The 19,238-nt window shown below is 35.6% G+C and overlaps 2 protein-coding genes and 1 long non-coding RNA gene across 3 annotated transcripts; all 3 read left to right on the forward strand.

The window, feature by feature from the left end:
* Positions 1-4,208: 4,208 nt before the first annotated feature.
* Positions 4,209-5,463, forward strand: LOC133734810 (uncharacterized). Its single transcript, XR_009858592.1, has 3 exons — positions 4,209-4,450; positions 4,550-4,653; positions 4,744-5,463. It is a non-coding gene; the product is annotated as an uncharacterized LOC133734810 (long non-coding RNA).
* Positions 5,464-6,225: 762 nt separating this feature from the next.
* On the forward strand, positions 6,226-10,843 carry LOC133734802 (G-type lectin S-receptor-like serine/threonine-protein kinase At4g27290). The gene is made up of 7 exons (XM_062162419.1): positions 6,226-7,995; positions 8,313-8,438; positions 8,656-8,780; positions 8,855-9,065; positions 9,216-9,453; positions 9,540-9,690; positions 9,788-10,843. Exons 1-7 carry the CDS (start codon positions 6,723-6,725, stop codon positions 10,094-10,096), a joined length of 2,433 nt encoding a protein of 810 aa, XP_062018403.1. The 5' UTR covers positions 6,226-6,722; the 3' UTR covers positions 10,097-10,843.
* A 6,067-nt stretch (positions 10,844-16,910) lies between these two features.
* On the forward strand, positions 16,911-17,408 carry LOC133730886 (uncharacterized mitochondrial protein AtMg00810-like). The gene is made up of 2 exons (XM_062158393.1): positions 16,911-17,202; positions 17,314-17,408. Exons 1-2 carry the CDS (start codon positions 16,911-16,913, stop codon positions 17,406-17,408), a joined length of 387 nt encoding a protein of 128 aa, XP_062014377.1.
* The last annotated feature ends 1,830 nt before the right edge of the window (positions 17,409-19,238 follow it).

Consider the following 19,238-nt stretch of genomic DNA (forward strand, 5'->3'; position numbering starts at 1 on the left):
GAGTATCCAATATGATTTGTATTTACGTATGAAAAGGATTTCCATATATATCCAATGTGTATCCAAGGCTTTAGCTTTTTATTTCATTTTATTTAATCATCCAATGACTTTATATAATCATAACAATTCCAGATTGAATTATCCATAGTATCGATCAGCATGTGAACTGGAGTAGTCCTTATCAACTTCTATTTCTTTAATTTCCCGCTTGTACGCCCAAAATGAAAAAAAGAAAAAACAAGAACACGAAGGAGACACTACTAGGATTTTTGCCTTAGACATCGGCTAGAAACCGATGTTAAAAAAAAAAACCATCCGATGTCTTAGTGGGTGATGTTAAAGATCAGTAAATCCCAGACATCGGTTTTTAGCCGATGTTAAAAATGACTCTAGACATCAGTTTCTTATATAAGCTCCCGATGTATAAAATGACTCTAGACATCGTTTGATTTATACAAAACTGATTTTGTTTCCTACTATGACATCGTTTTACATAAGAAATTGATTTATATATCAGTATTAGACATATGTTTTATAGATAGAACTGATGTCCTTTGTCATTTATAACATCAGTTTGTTATTTCAAATTGTTGTATGTTTTCGTTCTTTTTTGCTTCAATTTCTATTTTAGAAGTGATTACTAAATCAGTTTCTTTGCTAGAGAAGTTTCACAATGAGAATACCAGTGGTAAGCAAAAGAAAATTCTCATTAATACTATTGATAAAAAGAGTACAAAGAGTAGGGAGAAGGGGACGTATGACCTAAACTTCTCCATATACAACAGCAAAAGAAAAGAACAAGATTGAAGTCTTCTAAACTTCTCCATATACAACAGCTAATAATGCCTCTGCTTTGCTCTGTTCTTTTGCAAGTTGATCCTACAAAGAAAATGCAACCCCGATGATACACCTTATCAGCAATATCAGCCTAAGAAATAACAAAGTGAAAAACTAATTGGATTATCATTTTCCTAGATAACTCCTTATGATTATTCTACAACAAGTCGTTATACTGCACTTGCTGTTTCTCTACCTCTTAACAACCCAACATCCATATAGAATAGCTTGAGAAGGAAACTTAAGCTATTCATATAACACAAGGCAGTACATATCATGGTGCTTTTTGTCACATTGCATCATATTGAGGAGGAACAGATGCTTTACCTCTCAATTTGACTAACAAGGGAACTCAAGCAACTGCACGTATGAAGGGCCTTATTCTTCAGGTCGTCAAACTCTATCTTAACCTTAAAATCACCTAGATGACATTTTGTAGATCGAACCTCTTCTGTAAAGTGAAGACTCTGGGCCATTTTTAAAGCTTCTACCTGAAAAGGAAAGCAGAGAAGTATTAATTATATATATATATATATATATATATATATATATATATATATATATATATTCAAGAATAATGAACTGATAAACATCATGAATTCCTAATAACTCATTTGGGATAACCAATAATAACTCTCATGAGCTACTCACTCTTTTAACCCAAAGCTACTATCATGGGCAGACATCCTTCTCCCTAGGCAAAGATAATTTTCACAGCATTAGCCTAACAATATGTGTATGATATAGACTTCAAAGACCCTCTTAACATCTATAAAGCTTCAAGTTCCAAACCCAACATGTACACATCAACCAAATTTATTGTATAGACTTCTTTTATACTGTTGAAGTTTGAAAACCTGCAACTAAAAACAGCATCTCGGTATCAGTTGAAGAAACCACCAAAACGGTAGACAACAAGCATCTCTTTTTATTTGGGCAAAGTATGGGAATAAATGAGAGAAAGATCCCAAATTTAAGTTTATTATAGTTATGGACAACCAAACATCAACTACCAACAAAAAAATTATTACAAAATTGAACTGAAATCTGAGGAATCTACCAGAATATATTGCAGAAAATCTAATAAAATACTGAAGCAAAGATCATATTGTGCTATTCCCCTTAAGAGAATCACACATGTTGTGCTGCATAAATGAAAATTTCTAAGACCCCACATGAAGAAAATATGCCCATAATATATAGACAAGCCCCAAAAGCCACTCTCCGTGTCAACCCCAAAAAACCAAAGACCCCATTCATCAAACCTAAAGAGATATGCAACTATATCATACACTTGCAATTTGAATAAAAGAAACCCAGTTCCAAACTGGGAGCAATCAGCCAAAACTAAGCCTAGAAATCAAAACCCATATAGTATAACTGAGCAAGAGACCAATAAAGACACAAACTTGCCAAGCACAACTCACCAAAGTATGTGAAGCTTTAATCTAGTAGAAGTACTGCATAGCTTGGGACATTAAAGCTGTAAAAGAAAGAATCAAAATCCACTTATTCGAATTACCAAATACATAGACATGAACTGTCTAGTTTATCTAAGAGAAATCAAACAAAGTTGGATACAAGCATTAACATCGTGAATGCAAACAATTTATTGACATGGACAAACACTAAATAATAAGCCAAGTACTCTGCCTGACTAGCTTACTCAACAACAACTTCCATTTATAAATTCTCATTTGGAGATGCCAACAATTTCCAAAACCTTTTGCTGCACCTCACGTTTATAAATTCTCAGACTTCCGCCACCAATCTAATGGTACCATAGGAAACAGCATAGCATATCAATTTTATTATCTAGGTGTGTATACTACCAAATGCATTAAACTTGAAACTGCTGGAGAAGAAACTAACAAATGATAGTATATACCTCAACTCCATTGTAAACCAAATGCAGTCTTTGATTGTGCAGGCTCACTTCACTGCATATTGCACATTGCACACACAACCAACCAGTTCAATATCAAGATTACCAAAACCCAACCAACATTTACACTCAAACAACAAAGAAATCCAATTTAGGGTGGATATGTGAATATACTCTGCAAGGGCTTTAATTATGATGTTGAGCGAACTGATTGAGCTTCCTCCCAGTTCCGAACTAACCAATCAAACAACAAAGCTGAAAATTGATAAAGGCCCAGAGATTTAACTGGATAGATTAGCTGAAATTTTTACCTCAATCAAAGTTAGGTTTCCGGAGAGGACCAGAGAAAAGCACAGACAAGAGAGAGATGGAGGAGAGAGAAAGTGGATCTGGAGGACTCTCTCTCCCCCGTCACCGATCTCCGACCACCAGTGTGGACTCACCGCAGCCACCATCGTCTTCTCCTTCCTTCGACGAGTCAAGGCCAGGTTGCACGTCCTCTTGCGATGACTAGAAGCACGGCCACACATCTCCGTCCAGTCCACCTCCAAGAGGAGCTACAACGAAATCTCTGCGAATTCGTTCTAGGGTTTTGTGGTTTTGGCTCGATTAGGACGGGGAGAGAGAGATAGAGAGAGAGAGAGGGGTGAGGTGAAGGACGAGAGGGATAGGGTATCGGGGAAGAGTGAGAGTATGCGTGTGAATGTTGGAGATAAAGTGAGTGAGGTAAAGTAGGAAAATTTTGTTTGCCGCTTAGTCTTTCCGCGTTTTTGAAAATTTTGGAATCAAAATATAGACATCGGTCAACAGTAATAAACGATGTTAATTATATATATAGAAATCGGTTTTTCAGAAATCGATGTTAGAATATATTTTTCACATCACGTGTTTTCTGAACCGATTTAAATGACGTGATGTCTAAGGCCAAAATTCTAGTAGTGAGAGTGGGAACAAAAGAAATTTAGGCGGGACGATTGGCGCCTGATAAGAGCCCCAATCCCTCAAACCTCGCTAATCGATTAGATTAAAAGGGCGTTCTGCTTTTCACTGACCAAGGAAGCATAGGGAAGTAGAGGTTTGGCTACTGCTCTTCTCTTAAACCCAAATTTGTTCATGTTCCCTCTCGTGCACTTGTCTTCATTTTTTGACTGATTTTGGGTATGTCTTGCGCTTAATCGCTTATGATCGATCTTTGTTTGTTTTGCAGGGTTTGCGGAATCGACACGGCTGGGTTTTTAGGAAGCGGGTTCGTGTGCTTTTAGGTAGTATTTTTTACTTGTATGTGCCATTTTTGGTCTTATCGTGCTTGGGAATAACGTCTTTGGGTTCTCTACATGTGGGTTGTTCTTGCTTGGTTTTATCTTCTTGCTATTCTTAGCATTTACAGGTTTTCATGAAAATGCATGTGCTATTCTTTTAATACAAATAAGTTGTACAGTGTAAGGAGTTAATTTGCGTGTTTGAGGGGGAAAAGTCAGTAACTTATGATTAAATAGCATGCTTGATTTCAGCATATCAAATGGTTTGGTTTATTGTTTAGTAGTTTATGTACTTTGATAATATCTAAATTCGAATGAATTAGTGCCAAAGCAATATGCTTTGTTCTAGCTAGAAGTAATTTATGGATCACACAGAGGATGGTCATCAACAAGAGGAACCGGTCTCAAAAGAGAATGAATCAGTCAACAGGGACACGAACCTATATATGCTAGTTTGGCTCATGAATATGTAAGTTAGTCTATACTTTTACTTATTTTCCATTTTATTGACTAGAAATTTTGATGTGTTATCTTTATATAATATGTACCATCCTTTGAATTGCACAAGAACTTCTGCATGGTAAAGAGCCAGATAGATGGGAATTGTTCAAATTAACACACCAAAAGGCAGGAACTCAAGAGCCAATTGATGCAGCAGGTGCAAAAGCAATTGTAAGTGCTATATGAAATATTAATGTTTATTTAACAAATATGAGACTAGTGCTATTCTTGAATTTATAATATAATATTTACATTTTGTAGGCGGATTTTGAAGAGGCCGAACAAAAGAGGCTAAGCATGAATGTTGACATCACTGCTCCAGAAATCCGTGAAGAAATGTATGCTGAGGTTCTTGGTAAGGAGAAGGGAAACCGAGTAAGGGGTCTTGGAGCTGGGGTTACTTGGGATGAAGTTCCTGGAATTCATGTGGAAGAGCGAGATGTTTCAAAGGAAGTGCAACTCTTGCGAGAGCGTTTAGAAGCACAAACCAAAGAGGCACAAGAGAGGGAAGCACGTCTGATGGATGAATTACAAAGGAAAATGGCCGAACAAACAAAAAAAATGGAAGAAATGCTTGAAGTAAGGTGTGTAGGCATGGCGGTCCAAAAAATGGGAGAGATGTTTAAACAATGTGGAATATCGGTGGATACATAAGAAGATATGGAGCAAACAATGTCTCAATTTGCTCAGCACATTTCTCAAAGGCCGTCAAATGTGATTTTTTCACCAAATGATGATGTTTACCGCTCCACATTGCCATTTGAATGTGCTGATATGCAGACGGATTGAAGACATTGCTTGAAGATGGTGGTCGCTCGTTCAACTCTATCGGAATTAGTTTGATATTACAATAAAGATTTTCGTATTAGTATTTCCATTTTCTAGTCATTTGAGATTTCGGACTAATTTTAATTCTTGTCTTTTGTTAGTTTAAAGTTTAAACTTTGTAGATTTTATTATAAATATATTTTCTTTAGAATATTAATGGTTATGCCTCATTGTTATTATTATTTTTTTAATTCCCTGAAAATTAGAATTATTTGGATATAATTTATTTATATTAAAATTACTGATTTTCATAATATTTTTTTAAATATAAAATTTAAACGATACCGATGTCGTAGTGTATCCATTGCTTAATACACATGGATAATTATCCGTAATTCTGGATAAATTAATATTATACAAAAAATATAATATTAAATAAAGTATAACGTATTTTGTATACGCATAAAAGTATTTATGTATTTTGGTAAATATGAAATAGAAAATAAAAGAAAATGAGGAGAGAGAAAGAAAATAAAAATTAATGCAGTAAAAAAGAAAAGAAAAATGGGAGATACTGAAGTCTTAAGCGTGGCTTTTGGTTAGTGGAACCTGCGATAGAGAATACCATTTTTCATTCCGTGGCTGCACCGTACCCAATGAGTTTTAGATACTCTTATTTGTATCATTTGAAGCAAAAGATACAGAAAAAAATCTGTATTCTATGAGCCTTTTGCTAGTAGTGCTGTCTATTCTGTTCTAGTTATTCATTCGCATTTCTATTCTATTCCCAGGCAATACAGCTTTCCAACCGAGCTGGCAGTTCTAGAGAGCCAGAGATAAAGGGGATAACTTATTCAAAAGCCTTCTTGCAGGGTAGTTCTAGGTAGAAAGGTCGATTTCAAAGTCAACAGGAAATGTTCTAGTGTAAAATCATGAAGCTCACAATCTCCTTGGTCAAATAAAAAACAACACAAGACGCCGGGCTAATTAATGCAATATGAGATTGAGAGGATGTAAACACGAGATAATTAAAAGTCCAATCAACATCAAAGATATTAAATTGTTTAAACCAATTTGAAGAGTTTGTGCTTTTGTATCAAAAGTGTGTATCAGCTTACCAGTACCACTTATTCTTGATATTCCCTGGTCAATTATGACAGTGCAAGTTGGAAATTTCTTAAAATTAAAAGAAGAATCAGAGAAACTAATGTGTAGGCTTGTATTGTTAAGGAAGGACCTACATTGAACCATAACAAAAATGAAAGAGAGAGAGGTTTTTGTGATTATTATTGTTATAAGCTAGAGACCAAGAATGGAATGACCTGCATGAAGCTTGTCCAAACCCAGAAAAGCAGCTGTGTCTCCTCAAAAACAAGGGAAGGTGGCTGCAAACCTGCAAGGTCCAAATAAGTACTCAACTCCTTCCTGTATCATTTTTCCGTGAAACTATATTTTTCTGTCATAGAACAGAGATGAAGGGTCTCTTTGTTATCTTCTTTACCTCTCTATTCTACGTTTTGGTCTTGAAGCTGTCCACCGCAGCTGACACCCTAGCTGCATCGCAATTCATAGTTGGCTCTGATACCTTGGTTTCTTCCAGCCAAAGCTTTGAACTGGGACTTTTTCCCACAGGCAACTCTAGAGCATGGTATCTAGGAATATGGTACAAGAATTTTCCAGATATTGTTGTATGGGTTGCAAACAGAGAAAATCCACTTGCAGATTCTTATGGAGCCATGATGTTGTCCAAAAATGGAAGTTTAGTCCTTTTAGACCAAATGAATAGAACTATTTGGTCTTCTAGTCCTTCCAGAGAAGCTGAAGATCCTGTTGCACAGCTTTTGGAAACTGGAAACCTTGTTGTTATAGACAAGGCTGTGACAAGTTCTGAAAGCTATATATGGCAAAGTTTTGATTTCCCATCGGACACACTGCTACCAGAAATGAGGCTGCTATTGAACTTCAAAACAGGCCCAAACCAATTCTTGACTTCTTGGAAAAATGCTAGTGACCCATCTCTTGGTTTATATACCTACAAGATCGATCACCCTGTGTTGCCTCAGCTTGTTCTTGCTCAAGGATCAAAGAAAGAATTCCGCAGTGGACCTTGGAATGGTCTTCGATTTACTGGTCTTCCCGTTTCAAGCAACGAAATATTGAAACCAAGTTATGTTTATAACACAAATGAGTTGTATTATATCTATGAGGCTAATGACAATTCTATTATTACCCGATTAAAGCTGACTGAAACAGGTGAGATGCAACGGCTAGTGCTGAATAAAGGAAGTACTGAATGGGGTGTTATGTATACTTTGCAGAATGATCGATGCGACAATTACGGGGAGTGTGGTGCAAATAGCATATGCAAAATTAACAGAACACCCATTTGTGAGTGCTTACAGGGGTTTGTTCCAAAATCACAGCAAGAATGGGAGGTTCTTAATAGGACAAGTGGTTGCAAGAGAGAGACCCTATTGGATTGCCAGAAGGGGGAAGGGTTTTTGAAATTTCAAAATATGAAACTTCCAGACCTGTTGGATTTTTCGGTGAACAACAGCATGAGCTTCAAGGAATGTGAGGCAGAGTGTTTGAAGAATTGTTCTTGTGTAGCTTATGCTAAATCAAATATGAGTAGTGGAGGCATTGGCTGTCTGATGTGGTTCGGGGAGCTTATAGATATGCGTGAGTTTGTTGATGAAGTTAGTGATCAAGATTTATATATTCGGATGCCAGCTTCAGAACTAGGTAAATAAATATTGTGTTCTAATAGTGTTAGTTCTTGATTTTCCAGAGTAAAGCCTTAATTCTGAAAGATTAGTACATAATCTGTAAAGGAATCCAGTGAAACAGCTATGTTGTACATTCCAATTTTATCAAATGAATAGGTTTATTGATTCCAAATTTTATGTTGCAAAGCTAAAACTGAAAGGTCAAAACTTTTTTGTGAAAATGAAATAAGTGGAAAAACACCAGATGGGAAGAAAGTAATGTGTAAAATTCTGAATGGTTAAATATTAAATTAGTTATGAAACTAACCTTTTATAGTTTTATATCAAATGCAGGCAATAGTACCAGTCAGAAGGATAAAAGAGTAGTATTAATCTCAGTGATATCAGCAGCTTCTGTACTTCTTTTTCTGGGTCTCTTATGCCGTTGTATCGTTCTGAATAAGAGAGCAAAGAGAAAGGGTAAGTATACTTATGCACCTTTGCTATTTATTTTTGTGCAAACCTTGAATCACTAACAAAGAGGCTTAAATATATTGCACAACTTAGAACATGTTTAAGTCCAGTTGGCTTCCTGGCAAATCATTTTATACATTGACAAAAAGGACAATGTTATTAAACGTCATTATGCAGTTTGCAATCAAATTCATGCATTGTCACTGAATTTTTGTTTATTCAGGTTCAAGATCAAGCAAGGAAGACATACAGTTGCCACTATTTGATTTTCATACAATTGAAATCGGCACCAATTACTTTTCCTGGCAAAACAAACTTGGAGAGGGAGGTTTTGGTCCAGTTTACAAGGTAACAAGACAATCATTCACCTTATTGTCTAATGTCTATGAATTCAAGTTAATATGCTTACACTACATTTTCAGGCTAACCTAAGACAAGAAGAATTAGTAGCAGTAAAGAGACTTTCAAGAGGCTCTGGACAAGGTCTTGAAGAGTTTAGGAATGAAGTTACAATGATAGCCAATCTCCAACACAGGAATCTTGTTAAACTTTTAGGCTGCTGCATTGAAGGAGAAGAAAGGATGCTAATCTATGAGTACATGCCCAACAAAAGCTTGGACTTCTTTATCTTTGGTATAAGATTCTACCCTCATTATTCTGTTTAACTACATGATGATATATGTCCAGCTCTAGTAAAGGAATTGAATAGAGTCCTGTGTGGTATCTCTTTGTCATAGGGTAGGAAAACTGAACTAAAATTCATGAGATTGATAACTTGTGCAGATCAAAACAGAAAGAAGCTGCTTAACTGGCAAAAGCGGTTCGACATTATCATGGGAATTGCACGAGGACTTCTCTACCTCCATCAAGACTCAAGATTAAGAATCATTCATAGGGACCTTAAGAGTAGCAACATCTTGCTAGACCGTGACCTGATCCCAAAAATATCCGACTTTGGCATAGCAAGAATTTTCGAACACGATCAAACTGAAGGAAAAACAAAACGAGTAATTGGCACATAGTGAGTCATATATAACAATACTATGTAGAACATGACTTTCCGTCTTCATTTCCAACAAGTACTTAAAAATTTTCTTTTGCACGCAGTGGATATATGTCTCCTGAGTACACAATTGATGGGAAATTTTCAGTGAAATCGGATGTGTTCAGTTTTGGAGTGCTATTATTAGAGATAGTTAGCAGCGGAAAGAACACAGGGTTCAATCATCCAGATCACAACCACAATCTTCTGGGACATGTAAGTTATTTTATGGTTTTTTGAATATGTTTTTACCAACTTACTTGGAGTTTCATTCATGTGTATGACTAAAGGCCGTGATTTGAAATTGTTACAGGCATGGCTACTGTGGAACAACAACAAGGGTTTGGAACTTATAGATCCATGCTTGGAGTACTCATACGTGGACTACGAGGTCCTAAGATGCATTCAAGTGGGTCTATTATGTGTTCAAAAGCTACCCAATGACAGACCAGCAATGTCATCAGCGGTGTTCATGTTGTGCAATGAAGGAGCAACATTACCCGAACCAAAGGAGCCTGGTTTCTTCACAGAAAGAAGCTCCATAGACAACAAAACCTTAACAGGAGGAGCAAGAAGCCACACAGGACTCACAATTACTATTTCGACATTGGAAGCTAGATAGATGATTCAAGCAAGGAGCTGTAGAGTAAATGTAAATATCAGTTTTGTCTCTGAACTCATACTTCAGATTCATGCATTTTCATGCAAACAGAGACTTAAAAACCCTACTTGAATTAAATTGAGGACCACCCATTCTCATACTCATCAGAATATACGCATTGCACTCTGGTTTATCAATCTTGTTCGTTGGTTACCAGTGATCAGCAAGAAATCTTTAACATGGGAGATTAAAGCAAGTTTATTTCTTTGAGAATTCAAGCCAATTCTTTACCTTTCTACTAACACTGACAGACACAAGGATCACAAAGACTACAAATCGCCTTTGCATTTCAATATGGAAGGTTGAAGCTGTCAGAGAGTAGGACACAGCCACAGTACCATTTTCATCAGCGTTGCCAAGAATTCACATGCGGCTTTTCCCATTGTTCCACAACTGGGGCATTTCTACAAACATACGGTGAGCAGCCCATAAGTTCATACCAAAATACTGCAGAACAATGCATATAGACTTGGCCACACACAAATAGAATCCCCTTTACCAAAGATAACTAAGACCAGGAGAGTTACCAGAAAACTACCCCATGGAAAATGGCGGGATCCAAGCTCTCTACGCAAAACACCAGCTATTCTCCGATATGCAGAGTAAAAGAACGAGCATGTAATTTTCAAGGGATTTTCATTTTTATTTTATTTTTGGTAGATGCCTTTGTAAAAGTAATGACACGTATACGAGTATAGCCGTTGTGATCCATGTTTGATCAATAATTTGATTTAAGTCTAAAATTTACTCTCTGTAATCTGTATTGGATGCAATTCACACAAATACTTTTTGTTAATTGCTGTTCTATGACTCATCTGTCACATAGAATTTCTTTCCATTTTAATTTTATCCAATTAAATGCGTACTTTTGCATTCCTACTTACCCTTTTGTAACAAATTGTCATAATTGTCTTCATAATTCACATAATGAAAGAAGGTCAAACAAGATTTCATGGAATACTAAATTTAATTTATTTTCTAAATATTGTTTTCTAAAATTATTATTTTTAATCAAACTTAATTATTAGTGCATTAACTTTTATCAACTCCTTATATATTGATTTAAGCACTTAACAATTCCAACTTTTCGTTTTTTTTTTCCTACCTAATCATCTCTTTTTTTCTTTCCTTCCCTTGCTATCTTCTTTCCAACACATACTTCTCTTCTTCTTCTTCTTCTTTTTTTTCTTTCTTTTCCTCTCATACCAATATTTTTTGCACAGCTTCTCCCTTCTTAGTTCATTTTTATGTCTTACTAACATGACTTCTTCAATTCGCAACTACCTTTATTATAAATTTGGTAAGAAGTTTTTGCTTATCTTTGATATATAATCGATTATGGTGTTAGTCAACCCTTGTCCTAGAATTTATGTTTGAATTTTAATCTCTATATCTAAGATTCTCTCATTATCTCCCACTTTCTCTTTCATAGTTTTTATCTTTTAACTAGATAGGGTGGTTCTAGTTGGACCTCCAAATTTGATATTTGGACCTCTCCTACTTATTAAACCTCCAATTCACTTTTTTCAATACTTAAAAATCTAAGTACACCTCCTTAATTTTACCAAAACACCCTTGAATAATCAAATTTATATCTTCAACAATTTGTTTTTTTTTTTTTTTTATCTCTAACAATTCAACCACGAAAAATTTTGTGAGTGAGCTATCTACATTTTTGGTGTACTTTCAGTGACGGAACCAAAAAGTAATGCTTGGAGGGGCCGAGCAAGTAGACAATTACAAATTTTTTTCTGTTAATATCAAATTTGGAGGTCCAATTAGAACCACCCAATTAGATAAGGTTCTGTATGTACATATTTATACCTTTTGATTAAATTGGTAATATATTTTATGCTTTTTTTTGTGCTTCGTATGTATAAGTAGATCAAATCTCTACTATACATCTTTAAAACACCTATAATGTAGGTATATAAGTATTCAATATTTTTATGTTTGAATTTTTGTTCATTTGTATGTATAGGGAGGTCAAATCTCTACTATACATCTTTAAATACTTATAATGTAGGTATATAACAATACGTTGATGAATTGTAGATTTTGGAATTTTGAATTTGAAATTTAAAATTTAGAATTGAGCTAATATTGTGATTCAATTAGTTAATACTTATAATTACCTTATTTGGTTGTAAGGGTAAAATTGACTATTAGAAAAAGTAAATGGACCACAATTAATAAGAAAAGATGCGCGGACTGCAATCAACTTTTATATAACAAAAAAGACTTGAATCGAAATACCTCAAATTTAAAATATAGGAAACAAAAGTGTTTTGTTAGCTAAAACATGTGATACCAAACTATATTTCTTGGTAGTAAGCATTTTCAATTGTAAATTTGTTCTAACGCAGTTGAGGTATTATTACTTGGACAATTTGTTAATAGCTAGTTTAAAAAGACACTAACATAAAAATTTGTCCTTCAGGAGCTATAAAAAATTGGCCACTACCTAAGAAAGCTCAACAGTCTTTTTCTAACCACAATGGATTAGCACAAATAAATCATGATAAGAACTCAAACACATGAGTACAATGTACTAATCTGTGACACCTCCTATGAGCAGAAGAACGAGGTAGCAAAGCTTTCATCTATTGTAGGAATTTTCTTCTTCTCACTCCTTTTAACTTGGAATGTGTAATAACCTCTAACTTGGAATGCGTAATAACCTCAAAAGAACCATTTGTTATTGGGACATCTTCAAGAGTGAAGAATACCACATGTTGGAAAATAAACCTAGCCTTAAATGAGTTGTCTCACCTACTTATTAGATATTTAGTTATGTATTTTAGTTTAGCCTTGAGTGTTCTAGTTGGGGGAGTTCTAGTATTTTGTCTCTTTGGCTTCAGAGCCAATTTTGCTTTGGACTCTTCACCTATTGCACATCCCTATAAATAAGATTGTGCCTCTTGTATATTGTTGTGTGAGATTCAATAAATATCTTTCTTGTTGCTCCAGCAGCTTGATTTTCTCTTGGATTCATTATTGTGTGTGTGATAGATTTGTTAGAGTTCCATATTTGTTGTTGTGATTTGCTGATGTGAATTTTGTTGGTGTTGTGATTCTACATCTGGTATCAGAATGGTGTAGCAGAGCAAGTGTAGCAATCGATGGCGAACCGAGGGAATGATTTGTTAAACAGCACCAACAAAATCCTTGCCTAACCCTTGTCCTCCCATTGTAATAATAGAGCACAGTGGAATGAAAAGATAAAATTGAGTATGCTGAAAAAATGAACAGTAGAAGCGCGCTTAAAGGGAAAAAGGTTAAAATCCAAATTCTAGGTTTTAAGGTTTGAAAATCTCAATCACAAGAATACAGACAGACAAATCTCAATTAATGGGTAGAAGAAAATTTAAGAGAAATTAAATTAAGAGAATTGAGAGCAATGAGAGAACAAAGAGACAAAGTCTAATACGAATGTTTGCTCTGATACCAACTTAAGAATAAGAATGTATTTGAGAGAATAATGAGATAATTTCATTCTTCTCACAAGGAGGTATTTATACACCCAGGTTACATATACTAACTAGATAAGTACTAATTATAATTAAGATAATGTAATTCCTAATTGAATACAATAAGTACATTCCTAATAGAAGATGAATATTCTTAACAGGATATGTTGACTCACACTAACATAATTTTCCTCAATGTCTAATTGGTAAATTTGATGGGAAATGAAACTTCCAGCATTAGAGCTCACATATGGAGCTCTTCTTCAAAATCATGGAGTACACAGAGGTGGTGATTAATGGATATGCAAATCTAGGAGACGAAGCACATCTCACACAAAACCAGAGAGAATAATTGATTTGAAATAGGAAGAAAGATAGCAGATCCCTGATGTATATATATGCAGCCATTGGTTCTAAAGTCTATGAGAAGATTGCACATGTTACTACATTGAAGGAAGAATTGGATTATCTAATCAATAGCTATGTGGGGCGAGATAAAGTGAAGAAGGTGCAGTTGCAGACTCTACAACTACAGTTCGAGCTTCTTCAGATGGAGGAAAAAAGAAAGCATCTCAAGTACTTTGCAAAAACCTTAGCCATTGTCAATCAAATGAAAGCCAATGTGGAGGTTATTAGAGAGCTTCAAATCGTAGAGAAAATTCTTCGAACCTTAATGGAGCGGTTTGAAGGAAATGTCCAGCTATTGAGTAGTCACAAGACCTTAATGCTATGAAGGTGGATGATTTAATGAACTCCTTGCAGGCCTATGAACAGAGGTTGAATGAAAAGTCTGAGATGTTAATTGAAGAAGCATTGCAGACTTTAACCTTCAAAAAGGAGAAAAATTGGTAATCCCGCTGTGAGTCAAGCTCAACTAAGAAGAATCAAAATTCAAGTTACAAGAGAGGTTCGCAGGGTAGATTTGGAGCAAGAAAATGAAGAGGAAGAAGCTTTCATTGGAGTCAAGGACGAGATGGATCAAATGCCCAATGCTTTAATTGTCACAGATATGATCACTATAAGAATGAATGCAGCTTGAGAATGGCAAAGAACAAGCTGTTTCATGCCAAGTTTTCCCAGGGGAAAATAGCAATGAAGAGACTATGTTTATGGTTTTCAGTGTTATGAGTAATGGTGAACACATCACATGGTACTTGGACACAGGTTGTAGCAATCGTATGTCTGGTCACAAGGAGTTGTTCGTTGAGCTAAATGAGTTGATACGGTCAGAGATTACATTTGGGAATGTTGCAAAGATGCCAGTTAAAGGAAAAGGCAAGATTTTTAACCAGCTGAAAAATATGATGTACAATACCATATCAGATGTATACTATGTGCCTGGATCACAACTTGGTTAGTATAGGGAAATTGTCAGAGAATGGTTATGATATTAGAATACTTAGAGGAGTTTTCACCATCAGTGATCCCCGACGGAAACTAATAACAGAGGTAACCATGGCTCATAACCACTTGTTTCCATTACATATGCAGTATGATAAGTTACCTTGCTTCAATTTTATGGCAAATGGTGATAATTGGTTGTGGAATATGCGTTTTGGGCATTAAAATTTCAATGCTTGAATTTCCTTGCAAGAAAAAATTTGATCTCATAATTGCCTCCTATTCATGTTCCAAACCAAGTTTGTGATACTCGTGTTCTTGGAAAAAAAGCACAGAGATACCTTTTCAATATGAAAGGCTTTGAGAGCTAAAATGCCCCTTGAAATTATACACTCTGACTTGTGCTCTATTGAGGTTCCTTCACATGGTGGTGGGAAATAATTCTTCACTTTTATTTACGATTTTAGCTGGAAGACATGGGTGTATATTTTTAAAGAACAAGTCTGAAGCATGTGATAACTTTAAAGTCTTTAAGGCTTATGTTGAAAAGCAAAGTGGAGAAAAAATAAAGGTGTTGAGAACTGATTGAGGTCAAGAATATATTATTTATGATGATTTTTTAATGAAAAGTGGTATCAAGCATCAGCTAACAACTCGGTACACGCCTCAACAAAACGGCGTAACGGAGAGGAAAAGCAAAACCATTATGGATATGATGAGATACATATTGAAAATTAAAAATCTGCCCAAGTATTTTTAGGCAGAAGCTGTTTTGGCATAATCATTGATGGAAGTGCTCCATTTGAAGTGTGGAGTGTTCAAAAGCTCAACATTCAGCATATGAGGGTTTTCAGTCTCGCATTCGCTCATGTTCCAAATCACATAAAGAAGAAGCTTGATGATAAAGCTGACAAGTGCAGTTTTATTGGCTATAGCACGGTGACAAAGGGGGTACAAGCTTTACAATCAGGAGACAAAGAAAGTAATAGTCAGCCGAGATGTCACTCTCCAGCTAACCAAGTTCCAGAAGCTGATCAGGAGCAAAGTGCTGGGAATTGGTGCTCAAAAGAGAACAAACCAGCCACATTCATTCCATTGGAGGATGATTCAATTAATGATGATCAGTTAATTGATAATTTAGAAGCTCAATCTCCAGCTAACCAAGTTCCAGAAGTTGAGCCTCCACAAGAAGTTGCATCAGCAAGGCCTCAACGCGAGCGTCGTTTGCCACCTTACTTGAAAGACTATGAGTTGAACATTGCAAGTAGCACATCAGATGAAGAAATTGTCAATTTTGCCTTGTATGTTGATGATGATTCTCTTACTTTCAATAAGGCTTGTCGTTAACAACATTGGGTCAAGGAAATGGATGATGAAATTCATGCTATTGAAAGGAATGACACATGGGAGCTCACTTCACTTCCTGGAAGGAAAGACAATCACTGGATTCAAATGGGTGTATAAGACAAAGTACAAGCCAAATGGAGATGCGGATCGCTTTAAAGCTAGATTGGTAACAAAGGCTACAAGTAGAAATCAGGTATTAACTATCTTGAAGTTTCTTCTCCTGATGCTAGGCTTGATACTGTTAGAATGGTTATTTCCCTTGCTGCTCATAATTGTTGGAAAATATTTCAAATTGATGTTCAATCGGCATTTTTAATGGAACTTTTGAGGAGGAGGTTTATCTTGAGTAGCCACTTGGTTATATGACGGCATGCCAATCAGAGAAAGTGTATAAGTTGAAAAAGGCTTTATATGGCCTTTAACAAAAGCTCCAAGGACATGGTCCACCTAAATTGAAAGGGTTCCATATGAGCATACTATATATGTTAAAAGTAATTTGCAGAAATATGTTGTTATTGTGTGTTTGTATATGGACGACCCTATTATCACAGGCAATAATCTAAAGCTAGTTAGAGAAATCATGGAGGCTTTTGGCATCTCATTTTGAGATGACTGATATGGGGTTGATGTCTTATTTTCTTGATAGTGAAGTGGTGCAAACTGAGAAAGGGATTTTTATCTCACAAAAAAAGTATGGTGGAGACATTCTCAAATGCTTTAAGATGGAGTTTTGCAAGCCAATTTTGACTCCAATTGAACAGAGATTGAAATTGAAGAAAGATGGTAGTGGAGAGTTTGTTAATCAGACACAGTACAAGCAGCTTGTTGGGAATTTGAGCTACTTGACGGCTACTAGACCTGACATCACATTTGGAGTTGAACTGATAAGCAGATTTATGGATGCTCCTCGTCAATCACATATCCAAGCAACAAGAAGAATACTGAGATACATCAAAGGAACTCAAAGTGATGGAATTTTTTATGCAGCTCATTGTTAGAATGAACTTGTTGGGTATACAGATATTGATTTGGCAGGAGATAAAAAGGCAAAGAGCACCTCAGGTCATGCTTTTGATATTGGTTCTGGAGTTATGTGTTGGTCATCAAAGAAGTAGCAAGTGGTAGCTCTTTCATTTACTAAAGCAGACTATGTTGTAGCAAATAGGTGTGCTACTCATGCGGTTTGGTTGCGTCGAATTCTTGATAATTTCCACCAAGAACATAAGGTTCCCACAACAATTTTATGTGATAACAAATCTGCAATCTCATTGTCAAAGAATCCATTTTTTCATGAGAGGACAAAGCATATCTGTGCCAAACATCATTATATCCGAGATTTGGCAAAAAAGAAAGAAGTTGCAGTTCATTATTGTCCACTTGGAGATCGATCAGGTAGCTGATATATATATGAAGCCTCTCAAAGCATTAGCTTTCTTAAAGCTAAAGGAGATGATGGGGATGATAAAGTTTGAAGATCTTGGCTTGGTTTAAGGGAGACTGTTGGAAAATAAACTAAGCCTTAAATGAGTTGTCTCACCTACTAATTAGATATTTAGTTATGTATTTTAGCATGGAGTGTTCTAGTTGGGAGAGTTCTAATATTTTGTCTCTTTGGCTTCAGAGCCAATTTTGCTTTGGACTCTTCGTCTGCTGCACATCCCTCTATATAAGGTTGTGCCCTCTTGTATTTTGTTGTGTGAGATTCAATGAATATCTTCCTTGTTGCTCCAGCAGACTAATTTTCTCTTGGTTTCATTACTGTGTGTGTAATAGATTTGTTGGAGTTCCATATTTGTTGTTGTGAATCAGCTGGTGTTGTGTTTCTACATCACATCAAAAAATGACAAATGAAAATATATAACTTCCTATAACTTATAAGTGGTAGGGGTGGGTTCGGTTCCGATCGGTTCGGTTCCGAGCCTAAACCGAAAACCGAACCGAAATGAGAATCGGTGCGGTTCGGTGCGGTTTTTGCGTTTTGGAAAGTTGGCACCGAAAACCGAACCGAACCGAACGGTTCGGGTCGGTTCGGCCCAGTTTCGGTTTTTTTTTTTTTTTTTTTTTTTTTTAACAGATTTTTACCAAATATACTTTTTTGGTATTGTAACTCGAGAAGTTTTTGTTTCTACAAACCTGTAATTATAATCTATAACAAGAAGTTTACTAATGCATGTTTTGTACTTCACTAGACAATAATCTCTAATTCGATACTCCATAGTCCATATAATTCAATTCAAATATAGTCCATCAAATTCGAGCATCAATATATGAAATTGTCAAAAAATATAGAGTCCAAAGTTTATAAAAGTCCATTACATCAACACTAACCTCACTTAAAAATTTATAAGTGAACTAAAAGATTAAACATAAAAAAAAAAAGAGAATGAACCAACATCAACATATGAATGAGGGCAATAGTATAATCTCAAGCTCGTAAAGACGCCTTCTTCGACTTCGGAGGTAACATTCCGCTCCGACTACTCCCCACTGCAGCTCCACATGGCATCTTAAGCATCTCTACATTAGTATAAGAGAATAATAAAAATATTAGAAAATAAATACATACAATCATATATAACATAAATATTACAACTTCATTAACCCAAAAAACTATAACTAAGAAAATAGAAACAATTACCTCTTCATGTAATAAACTAATAATACTAATACCACAAAACAGAAACTGCACTAATGACAGCAGAAAACAAAAAGCAGAAAACAAAAGGCAGAAACTGCAATAATGCCAGCACAAAACAGAAAAACAAACTGCAGAGTGCAAACGGTCTTGATATATATACCAAACAGCATAAACATGTGTAATATGATGATCTCAAATCCAATTTCCAGAAAATCCAAATCCCATAGCACTTGAAAGAAACAAAATTGGTACCTGAGATGAAGAAGTTGATTTCGGATTAGCACCGGCACCGGAACTAGTAGCAGCA

Source organism: Rosa rugosa, chromosome 2 (genome assembly GCF_958449725.1).
Source record: "Rosa rugosa chromosome 2, drRosRugo1.1, whole genome shotgun sequence".
Lineage (NCBI taxonomy): Eukaryota > Viridiplantae > Streptophyta > Magnoliopsida > Rosales > Rosaceae > Rosa > Rosa rugosa.